The sequence below is a fragment of the Mytilus trossulus genome, chromosome 3 (genome assembly GCF_036588685.1).
Source record: "Mytilus trossulus isolate FHL-02 chromosome 3, PNRI_Mtr1.1.1.hap1, whole genome shotgun sequence".
Taxonomy (NCBI): Eukaryota; Metazoa; Mollusca; class Bivalvia; order Mytilida; family Mytilidae; genus Mytilus; species Mytilus trossulus.
Genome location: NC_086375.1, coordinates 24773530 through 24789308, shown reverse-complemented (window position 1 = coordinate 24789308; position 15779 = coordinate 24773530). Strand labels below are relative to the sequence as shown.

Here is a 15779-nt window from a genome sequence, read left to right as displayed (position 1 = left end):
CAAGCCTTTAGATAATTTGAAATTCGATCAAAATCTAACTTGGTGATATACCTATACCTATGAAACTGGATATACATGTATCAAGAACAATAATGAATCCATATTATTTGCCATTGTTTTTAATCATTGATCCTACATGTATTACAATAACCGATAGGTGATAATAGTCAGTATTCAAAATATTGATTTCATCCCTTTGATCATTAAAGAATAAAACTGTTTGAATATACCTCATTACTTTTACATGTAATTGATTTTATTTTTCCATTATTGAGAAAAATTCAATTCCAAAAATATCCCCCACTCATATTTCTAATCACAAAAATTTTTGTTCGCCAAAATAACCTTTAATACTGCGTTAACCAAACCAATGCAACGCTTTTTGACATGGCCAAGTTGACCTTTTACTAGCCCTAACATACATGTACATGTACATGATGTAGACATATATATTTAGAATGTTTGAACAATTACCTTTCTCTAAATAATCTCTAAATTCTCTCTTTATAATCTACACATCAAAACAGAAATCAATTTCCTGCACTACATATATATATAGAAATTGATGTACAAAATACAATATAGTATATAAATACTTCTATTATACAGAAATAGGGGTACCAAGATGATATATATTGATCTAAATTTCTGTTAATAATTGATTGAAACTGAAACACTAAAATCATAAATATAACACACTAAAAATTCCCCCATGGTACTTAGAGCTTCATCGATTTGTACTTTTATTTTTAAACATTTCTACTTTCAAATCATCGCAAGATAATCACAACACATGGTACACATTACCTGTTACATTAACTAAGAAAACTGTTAATTATTTTCTTGTTCTTTGTGAATATTACAAATATCAATAATAAATTGTTCAATAAAAATATGATAAAATAAAATATGAATTTTACCTTATTGTTGGAGATAATGGTAAGTTTACACCATCAACATTTCTGCTTAATGACCTATTTCCTCCTCAGATTCATCAACATAATCAATAACCATATATGGGGGAAATTTCAAAATGTACAAAATACATCTCTTATAAGCCTTATATTTTAATAAATTTTCCAATAAATATTTACTTTTGTGACAACAACTTGTTAAATCCTGTTCTATAATTTTTAAAATAACTTCAGCATTTAAACAAAAGGATATAATTAGTTGTTAATTCAGAAATTATTTCAAGGTTTTTATCAATGCAAATACTGCGACTGCAGGGTGAGTAACGCAATAATCAGAAATGACTGATACACATATCTGTATGCACATTTTTGTAATTCTTCAAAATCGAAATAATTTCTTAAATTTACAATATTTCCATCTTTTCTTCTGAAAACAGATTTGACACATCTATTGATTATTAAATCTATCAGCAACTTATAGGTTGACTAAACTTCTGAAACCATATATATACATGGTATCATCAGTTCATTTATGAAACCAATGTAACAAAAATTCAAGGACTGTAGACAGGAACTGATTATGATAAATAAAGCTGATTACAATACTGATACTAAGGCTAAATACCACAAATACAGAGATGTCTTTTTTAGAAGATTTCTAAATGAATATTCTATTTAAGACAGTTTCATACAAAATAAAACCAATTCTAGAATGTTCATTGCTCTGTTTAATAAACAAGCTTTTTAAAAGACTGTAATATTGGAACTTAAAATGCAGAATAGAAGGAAAGGTCTGTGTCCTTCTTTTTGAGATTTAATCAATAACCAGATGCTCCGCAGGGCGTAGCTTTATACAACCGCAGAGGTTGAACCCTGAACAGTTGGGGCAAGTATGGACACAACATTCAAGCTGGATTCTGCTCTAAATTTGGATTGTGATTAAATAGTTGACACAGCATAGGTTTCTGACACAGAATGAATGTATTCAAATGAACTTAAAATTTTTGTTTTCTCTTAGAGCAATTCACTATGCTGTTGAATATTAATCCTCTCAAAAAAATGTTTGAAGAAATTTTCTTTTTATTTATGAAATTTCAAATGAGAAAAATTGAACCCAATTTTTTAATCACATCCCCCTTTCCCTTATTCCAAAACTAATTTCAATTAAAATATTCTAATGGAGTTTGCAACAATTACTACTCATTTAAATACATCATAAAATATTAAGATGTAAAAAAACTGCTTGTTATCACTGAATGGTAATTATTTAAATTTATCAGTTGGTAGTAAAAAGTGAATATACATTGTATATTGTATATATAACAAAGATTTAATTTGATTCTGGACAAAGAAAGATAACTCCAATTAAAAAAAATTCTTGCAGATATTTCTTGCTTACTTTACTGGACAAAGAAAGATAACTCTTAATTAAAAAAAAATTTGCTATTTCACAATATTGTGAAATTTGATATTTCTTGCCATTGCACAATACTGTGCAATTGAAAAGACTTGCTATTGCACAATACTTAATATAATAATTTTAGATCCTGATTTGGACCAACTTGAAAACTGGGCCCATAATCAAAAATCTAAGTACATGTTTAGATTCAGCATATCAAAGAGGCCCAAGAATTTGATTTTTGTTAAAATCAAACTTAGTTAAATTTTGGACCCTTTGCACTTTAATTTAGACCAATTTGAAAACAGGACCGAAAATGAAGAATCTATATACACAGTTAGATTTGGTATATCAAAGAACCCCATTTATTCAATTTTTGATGAAATCAAACAATGTTTAATTTTGGACCTCGATTTTGGCCAACTTGAAAACTGGGCCAATAATCAAAAATCTAAGTACATTTTTAGATTCAGCATATCAAAGAACCCCAAGGTTTCAATTTTTGTTAAAATCAAACTAAGTTTAATTTTGGACCCTTTGGACCTTAATGTAGACCAATTTGAAAACGGGACCAAAAATTAAGAATCTACATACACAGTTAGATTCGGCATATTAAAGAATCCAAATTATTCAATTTTGATGAAATCAAACAAAGTTTAATTTTGGACCCTTTGGGCCCCTTTTTGCCTTAACTGTTGGGACCAAAACTCCCAAAATCAATACCAACCTTCCTTTTATAGTCATAAACCTTATGTTTAAATTTCATAGATTTCTATTTACTTATACTAACGCTATGGTGCGAAAACCAAGAAAAATGCTTATTTGGGTCCCTTTTTGGCCCCTTATTCCTAAACTGTTGGGACCGAAACTCCCAAAATCGATACCAACCTTCCTTTTGTGGTCATAAACATTGTGTTTAAATTTCATTGATTTCTATTTACTTTAACTAAAGTTATTGTGCGAAAACCAAGAATAATGCTTATTTGGGACCTTTTTTGGCCCCTAATTCCTAAACTGTTGAAACCAAAACTCCCAAAATCAATCCCAACCTTTCTTTTGTGGTCATAAACCTTGTGTCAAAATTTCATAGATTTCTATTAACTTAATTAAACTAAAGTTATAGTGCGAAAACCAAGAAAATGCTTATTTGGGCCCTTTTTGGCCCCTAATTCCTAAAATATTGGGACCAAAACTCCCAAAATCAATACCAGCCTTCCTTTTATGATCATAAACCTTGTGTTGAAATTTCATAGATTTCTATTCACTTTTACTAAAGTTAGAGTGTGAAAACTAAAAGTATTCGGACGACGACGACGACGACGACGACACCAACGTGATAGCAATATACGACGAAAAATTTTTCAAAATTTGCGGTCCTATAAAAATTAAGCGAAAAGTGACTTGCTCTAGTTTTCATATATTTAATAGTCAAATGATAGTGGCACCTTTATTCTTTCAAAACCTTTTGAAAAAATAACAAGGATTTCAATAGATGTTCAAATACAGCTTTTTAAACTACATGTAATAAAATTATAAAATGAAATGTAGGGGTTCAGGAGCACAATTTGCATTGATAAAAAACTAAAGCGAAGGAATAGCACATTTAATACTGTTAAAAAAAATCACAACACAAATTCTATACATTTCTGTTTCGTCCATATAACTTTACAGAAAATTACAGCAGACACTGACATAAAACCTCCCTGATCCAAAATCATAGAGGTTTCCAATATGGAGCAAAATGTTATAACTTTTAACCCACTGCAAGTTGTTGGCATTCCTGTATCATTCATATAACTGTACAGCCAAACACAACAGAAAGAAAGCTAACTGGTGGATGCAAATTATTAGATTTTTTACATGGACTAGAAAAGGCCACATAAAATAAATTTTCAAATGCTCAAGCCACTCCTACACATTCTTTGTTTCAATTTCATTCTTCAGATGCAGATTTAGGGTGGAGGGCAAGGTAACTCTGTTCTTTAATGAACTACAGATATGGTAAATGTATGGATTTTTTCAAAAGCCTTGATCTACAGATTTTATCTGTTAGACACTCTTATGCTTTTATCTAATATTCTTAGAAATAAAAGTAAATTTTAAGCAAGACATTTCAATCAAATTCTTCCTCCAAATCAAATTTTGTAAAAGAAAATAAAATAAATATTCCTTTTATTCGGCCTAAGGAGCTATTAATGGAGTTTTCTTACAACTTTCCTAGTTGACAGATTCCATTATTAAAATGAAAATAGATGACACCAAGATATTAAAGATTCATCATTATATGGATATTAAAATAAATTTTGTAGTATACCGTGAATCAATGTCTAATATTACCATATAGCATATTGATCGCTCATCGTAGGGATATAACTCATTTATATCAAATTATGTACTTCATAAGTCTTTTAATGTCGGAATCAATACAGATAACTGTACTCCCAGGAAGTTGACTAATGAAATATAAGCAGCTCATCACGTATCTTAGATGGATTATCTGTTATATAATTTTTAGATTTCAAAGTTTAAATTTCAATAGAACTTTAAAATTTGGTTTCTACCTGCATTTTTAACAGAAATTTCAAATACACACGGTATTATGGCATTGGCCTTAGACAAAGAGATGCTGCTAAATTTTTTTTTTCTAAATCTGTGAAAATGACAATGTTGATGAATTCATTTAACTTTAATATCTAATCATTAGAAATTTTCTATGGAAATTAGAATGTTGATGGATTTAGTAAACTAAATATTTAATCATCTGCAATGTTCCATGGCAATTACAATAATGATGAATTTATCAAAATAAAAAATTTAATCACCTGAAATATTCTCTGAAAATTAAAATAGGGATCATGATCGATCAATTAAGTAAACTGTGAACGTTAATCATTTGAAATTTTAAGCTATCTAAATACAAAACACTTGGTATTTTCAGGTTACCATGTACTGAATTTTTCTGCTTTTCTACATTATATTGAATGTTATAAATCCACAAAGATATGCTGTCATCATAAGATGCACACTAACAAGACATCAGCATAGGAAGAAAAAAATCCTAATACCGTAAACTAACTTATTTTCGCGAGAAGAAAAATAACGCGAATATAGATTGTCGCGAATATGATAGACTTGGATCATTCCTTATTGAATTTCAGAATATCACGAAGTGTACTAGGAAGGGTAAAACGCGAAATTAAGTATCCGCGAAAATAAGTTGGTTTACAGTATCCTGTTACAGGCTATCATATATACAGTTGGTGGAGAGAAGGCAGTACATTAACAAGATTATTCTACCAAAGGGAGAAAGTTAATAATTCCCATCATCCTAGTTTGCTATAGTTGGTGAAGGGAAGTCTTATAGACATGTCGGTAAAAAAAAACAACATAAAAGCTTAGTCAGAAAATGTCTCAAAAAACAGTCTGAGCTATTTAGAATTTTAGCATATTGTATCGATACTTGTTTATTTTGTTAAGCTAAACATGTACCAGGTATGTAGAATTCTAAATGTGTTTTAGATTAAACTTATTTATTTAGAGTGGATTGGGAAACAAGTTTTTCAGCTAAAATAAATTCCTTTCCACTTTGTGGGTGCAAGTGCTGCCTTGCAGTGGCATTAGCCTGCTCTGCCACTTATTGTCCCCTTCCGTCAGACTATCATCGTTTTCTCAAGACCATACTCGAAAATTTTATCCCTGAACAGGAATGGAACCAGTAACCTGTGTGTTAAATGTGTTTTGGTTATTTGTGTTGATTTTATGCAGTTATCTGAGACTTGTTTGAAAGTGGAAATATAGGGCACAGCCAGAAACAAAAAAATATTTTACCATTAGTTGCAATGCCAGGTAACTTGTCAATGTGTGAATTTTTTTTTTTTTTTTCAAAACACCCAGAACCTCAGACATTTAAGTTCATACAAAAGATCATGTACAGTAATTTTTAAATTTGCACATTTTGACAAAATATAGCCTTATTATCCTGGTTGTAACTATTGTCATTTGGGATTTTAGTATCATTGTCATAGTTTGGTTTATGTGGCACTCTTAAAGAAAGACACAAAATAAAAAACAACAAAAGTTAAACACACGACAAAAAGATCAGGGTAATCAGCTGTTGATACCTAATTTGAAATATACTATTGTGATTGCTGTACAAAAACAAGACACTGGAAACAGCACTTCTAAGTATCGCTTGCGCAACCTTGATGCAGGCGATACACAATTAGACTTTTAAATATTTCAGTTTAATGAGAAAATTATCAAATTGATTCTAAACCATTGTAGGATTATAAAATATCTAACATCATAACACTCTAATGAGATATTCTTAAATCAATAACTTCTGCTGTAAACATCAACTTCAGTTAATCAGCTCAGGTGTAAAATTATTACAAATATCTTACCTGTAAGTGTAATTAGCCAACATATTAAGAAATTTTTCCTGCTTGTTATATATTGATTGTGGAGGCTATTTTTGGAAAAAATTAAGTGGGGGAGTTTGACAACACTTTTCTTACACCTAATGCTTTTTCATTATTTCAATATTTTGCTATTTGATATATGAGTTGTAACTTTCTTGCTTTTCTTACAAGGCATTGACAAATACACTCTATATAGCTAGGTAAACAATAGAAATTTCAGTGAAAGTTGGCAATGAATATATGACTTCTATTACACACTTGCAATCTCATTTTTACTCATCCTGCCTCTAGAAATTTTATATATAGTCATTTATTTGTTTTGTACATGGCAACTTCAATATATATTTAAGTTTATTGGGTCCTTCATACTCATCTCCCTATGAGAATTTTTCCTAATATTTACCTTGGTTCTTGCATAATTCAATTCAACAAAAATGCAACCTATAAAATTTTATGTTTAACTAGATATTCATCTCAAATGACAAGTTAATTGGTGTGTGCATCACGGAAAAAGGTGCCAAAAATATGTGTCTTTGTTCAAGGGTCATGACTTCCAAAAATATGACTTGACCATCAGTGATTTCCTTCTGTACAAAATTCTGCATTCTAATCAGAAGGAATAAGTGATAATTGCATCAATTGTAAAACAAAATTCGACAGATTTGTATACAAAATACCACATAAAGACACCAACAAAATCTTGCAACCATGTCTATATACAATGATATACAATTGGGAATTTTAGAGATGAAAATTGAGAAAAAAACGTATTTCTCTTTGGGACAGGGGCCCATAATCAGACCAAAATATGAGGGTTGAAAAATCCATGAGCATAATGAAATCTGAAAGTTCTAATCATATAACTATGTATCAGATATTCAATAGATTGAAGCAAAGCATAAAAAATGCATTGAAAAGGTTAACAAATGTATAAACTTATACCTTAGAAATGACAAAAATTTGGTTAATTTTGAAAACTTGACCCATCCGAATCAAAAGATAAAAAAAAAAATTTAAGCACTGTATATGTCAATTATTGGTTTAAGAGTACCTAACTAATTTTAACTAATGAGTTATATTTACCTGTTGTTTATTTCCTGGACATTGTTGAGTAGCATATTGACTAAACTGCACCGCCGTCTGTTGATTTAAAGCTGTTCTTATCTGCATTCTGTTACAATATAACAATAAAATAAGTGAAGCTCAGGAATGATTTCATTCATAACTTCTTTTGAAGGCATCTATTTATAATTATATATAAAACAAAAGTACACATTGTGGATTCGTTTATTTTCATGGTTATCAATTTTCATGGATTTAGGAAAACTTGCAATTTAGTGGTTTTGTAAATCTCTTTCTACAAAAGACTATAGAAAATTTATAATTCGTTGAATTTTTAAATTTGTAGTATACCTGTATCTCATGAAACCCAGTATAAAATTGGTATACAATGCATATTAATGAATAGGTTCAACAGTAATAAATTTTTGTTTTATGAATGAACTATCAACAAGAAATTTTGAAATTTTATAATAGAACTGTGGCAAATATTTCAAGGTTTACATTCTTATTCTTTTTTTAAACAATAATTTATTCTATTTCTGTATGTTTTATTTATTTACCTTTAAATTATGAAATGGATTTACTAGAACAAAATTAAGATGTGAATAAAGTTAAATGCCCATCAACTATTTTAATAATAATTGTTGAAACAAAAACTAATATGATATGTCTTCATGAGACTAACCAATAGCAAGCATTTCTTGAATTCAACAAAAATAGTAGTGAAAGAAAAATAACCATTGTGAATACAGCTCATGAATGCATTGTAAATTTAAAATTTCTTGGGCATACTGTGGATTCGTTTATTTTCATGGGTACCAATTTTCATGGATTAAAAAAACTTACATGCTATTGAATTTTGTGGTTTTGCCAAAGTCGGCATACAAGCTAATGGAAAATAACCATCCCAATCAAATTCAAATAAAAGTGCCTATGCCCCCCTCCCCCCTCCAACTTACAAATACAATTAATTCTAAGAGCCCTATGTGTTATTGTTTCCATACAACTCTTCTATCAAGTAAAACAGACTCATTACAAATAATTTTGATATCATATGATTAATTTGTATTGTAATGATCTTACTCTTGTTCCAATTGTCTTTTTCTTTCCATTTCTAACTGCCTCTGAGCTTCTTCCTCCAACCTTTTTCTTTCCTTTTCTTCTTCCTCCCTTCTTCTTTGTTCTTCCGCTTCTCTTCTATAAACGATACAATTACAAAATCAAAATATTTCAAATCTACTATCCCACTTTTTTTTAATATATTGCTTTCAGTATGACTACAGAGCAATAATATATTCAAACAGTGCCTTTTTTTTTTTTAAATTACCCATTAATACTGAGAGAAAGGTGTTAATTTAAAGGAAAAAAATCCAAATAATAAAGTGTAATTGTTTTTATTATATAACATGTAATTACACTGATTAAGAATCGAAATTGTGATCTGTGAAACACCTGTCAGATATTTGTAGTAGGAGGTGTCTAATTCAGGTAATTATGCCTAATTATAACCCAACTTTGGTGATACTGTTGAATCTATTGCTAAACATTGTATAGTATAGATTGTTATGAATTTATTATCATTTGTTATTCATTTCACAGATTTCTTAAATTTACCTGAACAATGAAATACAAACAACTTTCAAAACTCAAGAAATGACGCAGATAATTAAAATATCATTGAATTAATGTTATTCAAATTTTTCTTTTTTTCTATTAACCTTCATTTATAAGTTATAATAATTAAAATGTATTATTTGTAAAGCGATTTACTATAAAATAAGTTAAATAAAATATGAATCAGAATTATTTTTTCTTTCCACTATAAAACACCAGTCAATAAAATTTGACATACTGTTTTTTAATTTTTTCCATATTTTCTGCTTTATGTGCCTCTATGTACGGTCGAAGTAAGCCACATTGACTATCTACCAGTTTAATGAACTCCATCATGGCACTTTCTTTTGACATATCTCCTAAGTTCTGCCATGCTTGCCTGTAAAACAAACAAACAAATACAAAAATACAAATAACTCAAAGTACTTTAACAAAAATCTTTCCATCAGTTGATTGTATTGTGGATTGCAAAAATGATGTCTTGTTGATGTTTTAACTAATATCACTCTTACTTAATAAAAAAAATAACAGCCGGGTAAAAATTTGTGGTATTTTCATTGATTGGTTGTATTGAGGATTGCAAACTTGCTGTCACATTGATTTTTAAAGCACAATTATTTACCTAAACATTGTACTTAAAAGAAAAACACTGTCACCTATCAATTCATGACACTAAATCTTAACACACACATGACAACAACACTTCCATTGTCTTTATGTTGCAGCAAGGCATTGAGCATACATGTATGCTCAAAACTCCCTTTCTTTAGCAGAGTATAAGAATACTCCTCATTGTATTAGTATATTTGTATAATTATATATATTTAGTATTTATTTGTTCTGCACAGCAAACAGCACAATAAACCAGCTACATTTTGTACATCACTATGTTCACATGATAAACTGCCAGCTGAATTACAACATCACATGACCAACTGCCAGCAGAATTACAACATCACATGACCAACTGCCAGCAGAATTACAACATCACATGACCAACTGCCAGCAGAATTACAACATCACATGACCAACTGCCAGCAGAATTACAACATCACATGACCAACTGCCACAAATTACAACATCACATGACCAATTGCCATAAATTACAACATCCCATGACCAACTGTCAAAAATTACAATATCACATGACCAATTAAAAATAACTGCAGAATTACAACATCACATGTACATGACCAACTGACTGCAGAATTACAACATCACCTAGCCGGCCTTTATATGACCAACTGACTGCAGAATTACAACATCACATGACCAACTGCCTGCAGAATTACAAAAGCATATAACCAGCTGACTTTAGAATCATGAATATCCTTGCAAAAATATACTTAACAGTAGCCAAGAAAAAGATAATGATATTTAGTTTTCTTCAGACCAAATACCATATGAGATTAACAAAATAAAAAAAAATCTGGATAAGAGGCAGCTGTGTTATGAAAGGATAAATGAATGAACAAAACAAAATTATACTAATAACTTGAGACTTCACAAAAATAAATTAAATCTTTCATTTCAAACCAAAATCTGAATTTAATCAGACATTAAAACAAACATGTGTTACAAAATTAAATCAATTAAAAATGTTACAAATGACAAAATCCTTGGTCATCAATATTTAATAATAATATCATTCATACATGCAAGCTTCTTTTCATTAAATAGTTCTTTGCATAAAAAAGCAGAGCAGTCATATTTCTTATAAATGCAAATTGGGAAAGAGAAATTTCTTGCAGAAATATAACAAAGTAGCAGTTTGAATGCAAAAGGAACAAGTTGAATCTATGTACATTTGTAGGACATCAAAACTTAACCATACAAAGATCATAATATGCACATTCCATTTTAAGGACTGGAACTACATTGAAAAGACTGATTACAAACAGTTAAATGACTTTGTCTGAATTTTCCATGCTAGAAACTTATACAACAGCAAACTTGGAATAGAGAAGCTAACACTTGTCCAGGGGATAACAACAAGAACACTCACCACATACTGGGATCTGTACTTAGTCTGGTGCTAAATTATAGAAAACTGAACTGGTAAAGCGAAAAGCAAACTTAATATAAAAACATGCTGTGTTAAGACGAACAACACTAGGTAACAGCAGATACATTGTACCACCAAAGCTTTGAAGACTTATAATATTGGTTGATTGGTGTTTAATGCCACTTTCAGCACTAGTGTCAAAGATTCACGACCTTGTTCAAACGTACCCAACGTTACTATTGTCGACGTAACGTTATTGTAACGCAAACTTGTATGGGATCTGAATTATAGAATTGAAAGCAACAAAAAAAAACAAAAAAAAAAAGACGTTGTGTTGCTTTCAATTCTATAATTCAGATCCCATACAAGTTTGCGTTACAATAACGTTAAGTCAACAATAGTAACGTTGGGTACGTTTGAACAAGTTGTGAATCTTTGACAACTAGTGGCTTTATCTGACATGACAGTCAGTATTTAGTGGTGGACGAAGCCAACATGTCTGAAGATAACTACAAACCTCCAATTAGCGACTAGGAATAACAATGAATAAGTCTGGTTAAACCTTGTCCAAACCTGTAATTTTTTGGACTTGCTTGAAATCTCAGTCTTTGTTAACCTAACTTAATTTGTTTTTATTTTATTATCACAATATTGGTTCATTTGTCTGACTTGACAAAATGTTGTACAATGTATTTGCAAGGCTTTTTTACTTTTTAATCACTTCTACATTCAATGCAAATACATTTGTTCATATAAGCTTGTAAATCATGTCAATTGCTTAAACTAGCTAACAAAAGTGTGAAATTTCAAGATTTCAATTTGTTCATAGACTTTAGTTGTTACCTTCGATCATTGCCTACAACATCTAGGAATCCAACATCTGGAGATACATCATTACGATATTTCCCATGGGCTGCTTGCTTTGTATATGCTACTAATCTCAGCTTTTCTTTATATGTTAAATGTATTGCCTTTCCATCTTTTTCTGGAATAAATAACACATATTTTTTTATTAATATAAAGAGCAGAAAATATTGGTGACTACCCGTACAAAAAGTGCCTTATTAACCAAATCAAGATAGAACAATGAAGAACTGCCGGATTTGTTACAAAAACTTATTCTTGGGAACCAGGGAATAGGAATTGTAACAAACATCCTACAGACACATGGTTGGACAGCCCTAGACACCCCAAAAAGGAGCCAGGTTCATATTCCAATATAAGATCTACCATAGCATGGAGAAGCATCAGTCATCATTCCAGATTACATCAGAAGACCAACCCTAGCCACCAGACAATGAATCCGGGTCCGTTCGCGCCCATTCACTTTCGCACCCTTTCACGTTCGCTCCCATTCACTTTCGCACCCTACACGTTCGCACCCAATTTTTATTGGTTTGGGGATTAATAACTTTGTAATCAAGTTTTGGCAAGTGTATTCCTATACATGTAAGTATATTTGTTGTCATTACAATGAGAACTGTTTTGTTTGTGCAAAATAAATCTTTATTATATTTCGGTAAGTGTATTAGGTCTACTATATCTTTATTTCAATTCTTCAAAAAAAATTGAGATTCTGACAACTTTTTTTTTGTGTTGAATAAATTGATCATGTTTTGGAAAGTGTTTTGCTATAATGTTTTGTTCCATTGTTTTGGATCAATGGGGCAAAGCTATAAAAAAAAACAATTATCTTGTGTGTTTTTCATTTAAAATCTTCAATGTTTTACTTATACCAAGCTAAATACATGCAGTATTTACATCAAAGCAATTTAAAACAACAATCACGATTTTCTAATTATTCAACTGTAACTTGATTAAAATTGGGTGTGAACAGACTTTGGGTGCGAAACGTGCGAGGTGCGAACGTGAAGGGTGCGAAAATGTATTGGGAGCGAACAGACCTGATACCCCAGACAATATCATAGACAGTTTTTCCAGAGTCATCACTTCAGATGCCTATAAATACAGCTTCATCCTCAAAACAATTGTTGACTGGAACCAACTACTCGAAAGTAACATCAATGCCCCTACAATTGACACCTTTAAGGTCTGTGTGTGAGAGTTCCTCACGAAACTATGGATACCTAATTTTCTTCTTCTTCCGAATACGGGGGTAGACTCCTAGGTAGGAGTGTAAAACTTCCCGGAACTTGTGTGCTATGTACATATGGACTTAATTTAAAAATAATATGACAAAGAAAAATCATTATCAATAACATATATACATTATGTACAGTGGCTTCAAAGTTTAATAAGTTGCTGTGGATCCTTCAAGTGTTAGAGTGGATATGCCACTTTTGAAGGATTCCAGGGTGTCAGAAATACCTATTGCTTCAGGTAGTGAGTTCCAGTCCGAAATAGTGCGAGGATAAAATGAAAATTTATAGAAATCTTTATTTGTCTAAATTTATGTTTCCCCCTAGTGCGTCTATCAGAAATTGTTAAGTTGTCCTTAGGAACTTCAACTAACCCCCAATTTATTTTATACAGCATAGTTAATCTAGCCTTTTTCCTTCTTAATTCTAAATTTTCCCATTCCAATGATTTTATTAAATTTGAAACTGCTCCAGCTGATCTATCTTTATAATCATTGAAGACAAACCTGGCTGCCTTACGCTGTACCTGCTCAACCTGAGTGATGTGTTGTTTTTTGTATGGATCCCAGACAGGGGAAGAGTATTCGACGACCGGACGGACAAGTGATGTGTACGTAAGGTTTTTAACCTTACGTGTGCAGTTTTTTAAGTTCCTACGAAGAAAACCTAAGGTTTTATTTGCCTTACAAGTAATATTGCTAATATGCGTTCCCCAATCAAGATCATGGCTTATAGAATATGATTATGTAATATATAATCAAAAGTGGAAGGTTTACTTTTTTTAGAAATATGAATTACATAACACTTCTCAGGATTAAAATTCATTTGCCAATCCTCTTCCCATTTTACTAAACTAGACAAATCTTTTTGAAGTAATTGTGCATCAGAACTATTATTTACATTTCTATATAATAAACAGTCATCTGCAAAAAGTCTTGCATTGCAAGTTACATGTTAATTTTAGCCCTGTACACTAACAGTTGTTGCAAACATACCATAATTCTATTTCTATTTGTCATGTTTCATAGTTCCTGTATTATTAAAGTTTTTGTTAGATTTTAACTTGGTGTTTTCTTGTTGACGCAAGCACACAATATATATTTGTTATGGAATTTTCGACTGCAGATTAACCACAAAGAACTTAGAAGTTGAAAGTTTACAGGTGTGAAGAAAGGCAAATGTACAGTGCATTTTATTAATTTATCTGAAGAAAAAGAGTGCACTGTTACTAAGATACCAAGATGAATACAAAACAAACTGTAACACTACTATTAGCAAGTACAAATGTGCATTGATTGTTTCATAAAATAATGCCACCGGCAACTTTTAGTGATATAAATAATGATGGGAAGTCATGTTTACCGCTGCCATTCGTTGTACCTTTGTAAAATCTTAAGGCGAGCTTATATAAGTCAGGCAGTGGAAATCCCCAGTCATTCATAAAATCATCACTCGAATTATTAGGGGCAGTGCTTTCGCCATTTTGTAGAGTCATAGTTTTGACTTCATTGGCAAGTTTGTCGGTGTCAGCCATAGTTGAAAATACCACTTCCGGCCACGTCCAGCGAGGCTCTTTTCGAGTCAAATCGGTTTTTCGTGAAAATCCGGAACCTATAAAGGGACTATAAGCATATATTAAGTTATTGTCACATCTCTATGGTCCCATAGTTTCTTCCCATGTTCTTTACATCATGAAGAATTATGGCTGCAACTACGCCACAAAATAAAAATTAATTTCATTACAAGTGTGGACACAGATCAATGTGGTAATATTAAAAAAAAAAATACCTTCATGTGTTACATTTTGAGTAAAATAAGGTTGACATTTTAGATATTTGCTTAAAATTCGGATTTTAGGACGTTCCTCGGCCCCGGCGATGAAAATGCAAAACTTTTTTATTTTAAAAGATAAACCCAAGCTACTTTTTGTTAAATTATTTATGAGTTCTCTTTTATATAAGTATCCTATATATTTATGAAATATTTTGTTTAAAAATAACTCTTTATCAAATATTCATGAATGTAGAAAAAAAACGTATTTTTTTGCTGCATATTTGTCAAATTTAAAAAAACCTTGCATCATTGATTTTTTCATGAAATTTGGTACAAATAATCCTTAGTTTCGTCTTCAGTGGATGTATTTTTTTTCCATTAGTTGTTAGTGGCTTTGAACTAGCTCAGTGTCAGTTACTTTGACTGCCTGAGTACTCTCAGATCTGTACTTCTGTCTTTTTGTTGTTGGGATGTACAAATACCTGGCCACGT

General features: G+C 30.8%; 1 protein-coding gene across 5 annotated transcripts in view; it reads right to left on the bottom strand.

Moving 5' to 3' along the window:
* LOC134710846 (Golgi resident protein GCP60-like) overlaps positions 1 to 15079 on the bottom strand; it is a 36388-nt gene extending 21309 nt beyond the window's left edge. For 2 of the 5 annotated variants that reach the window (XM_063571249.1, XM_063571250.1), the window contains exons 1-6: positions 14877 to 15079; positions 12259 to 12400; positions 11416 to 11445; positions 9649 to 9789; positions 8880 to 8993; positions 7818 to 7905 (exon numbers count right to left, since the gene is read on the bottom strand). In XM_063571249.1, the coding sequence (XP_063427319.1) occupies positions 7818 to 7905; positions 8880 to 8993; positions 9649 to 9789; positions 11416 to 11445; positions 12259 to 12400; positions 14877 to 15048 (687 nt within the window). In that variant the 5' untranslated portion in view covers positions 15049 to 15079. The remainder of the gene's footprint in view (positions 1 to 7817; positions 7906 to 8879; positions 8994 to 9648; positions 9790 to 11415; positions 11446 to 12258; positions 12401 to 14876) is intronic. The other 3 variants (XM_063571251.1, XM_063571252.1, XM_063571253.1) reach the window with 3 other exon arrangements.
* Positions 15080 to 15779: the final 700 nt, after the last annotated feature.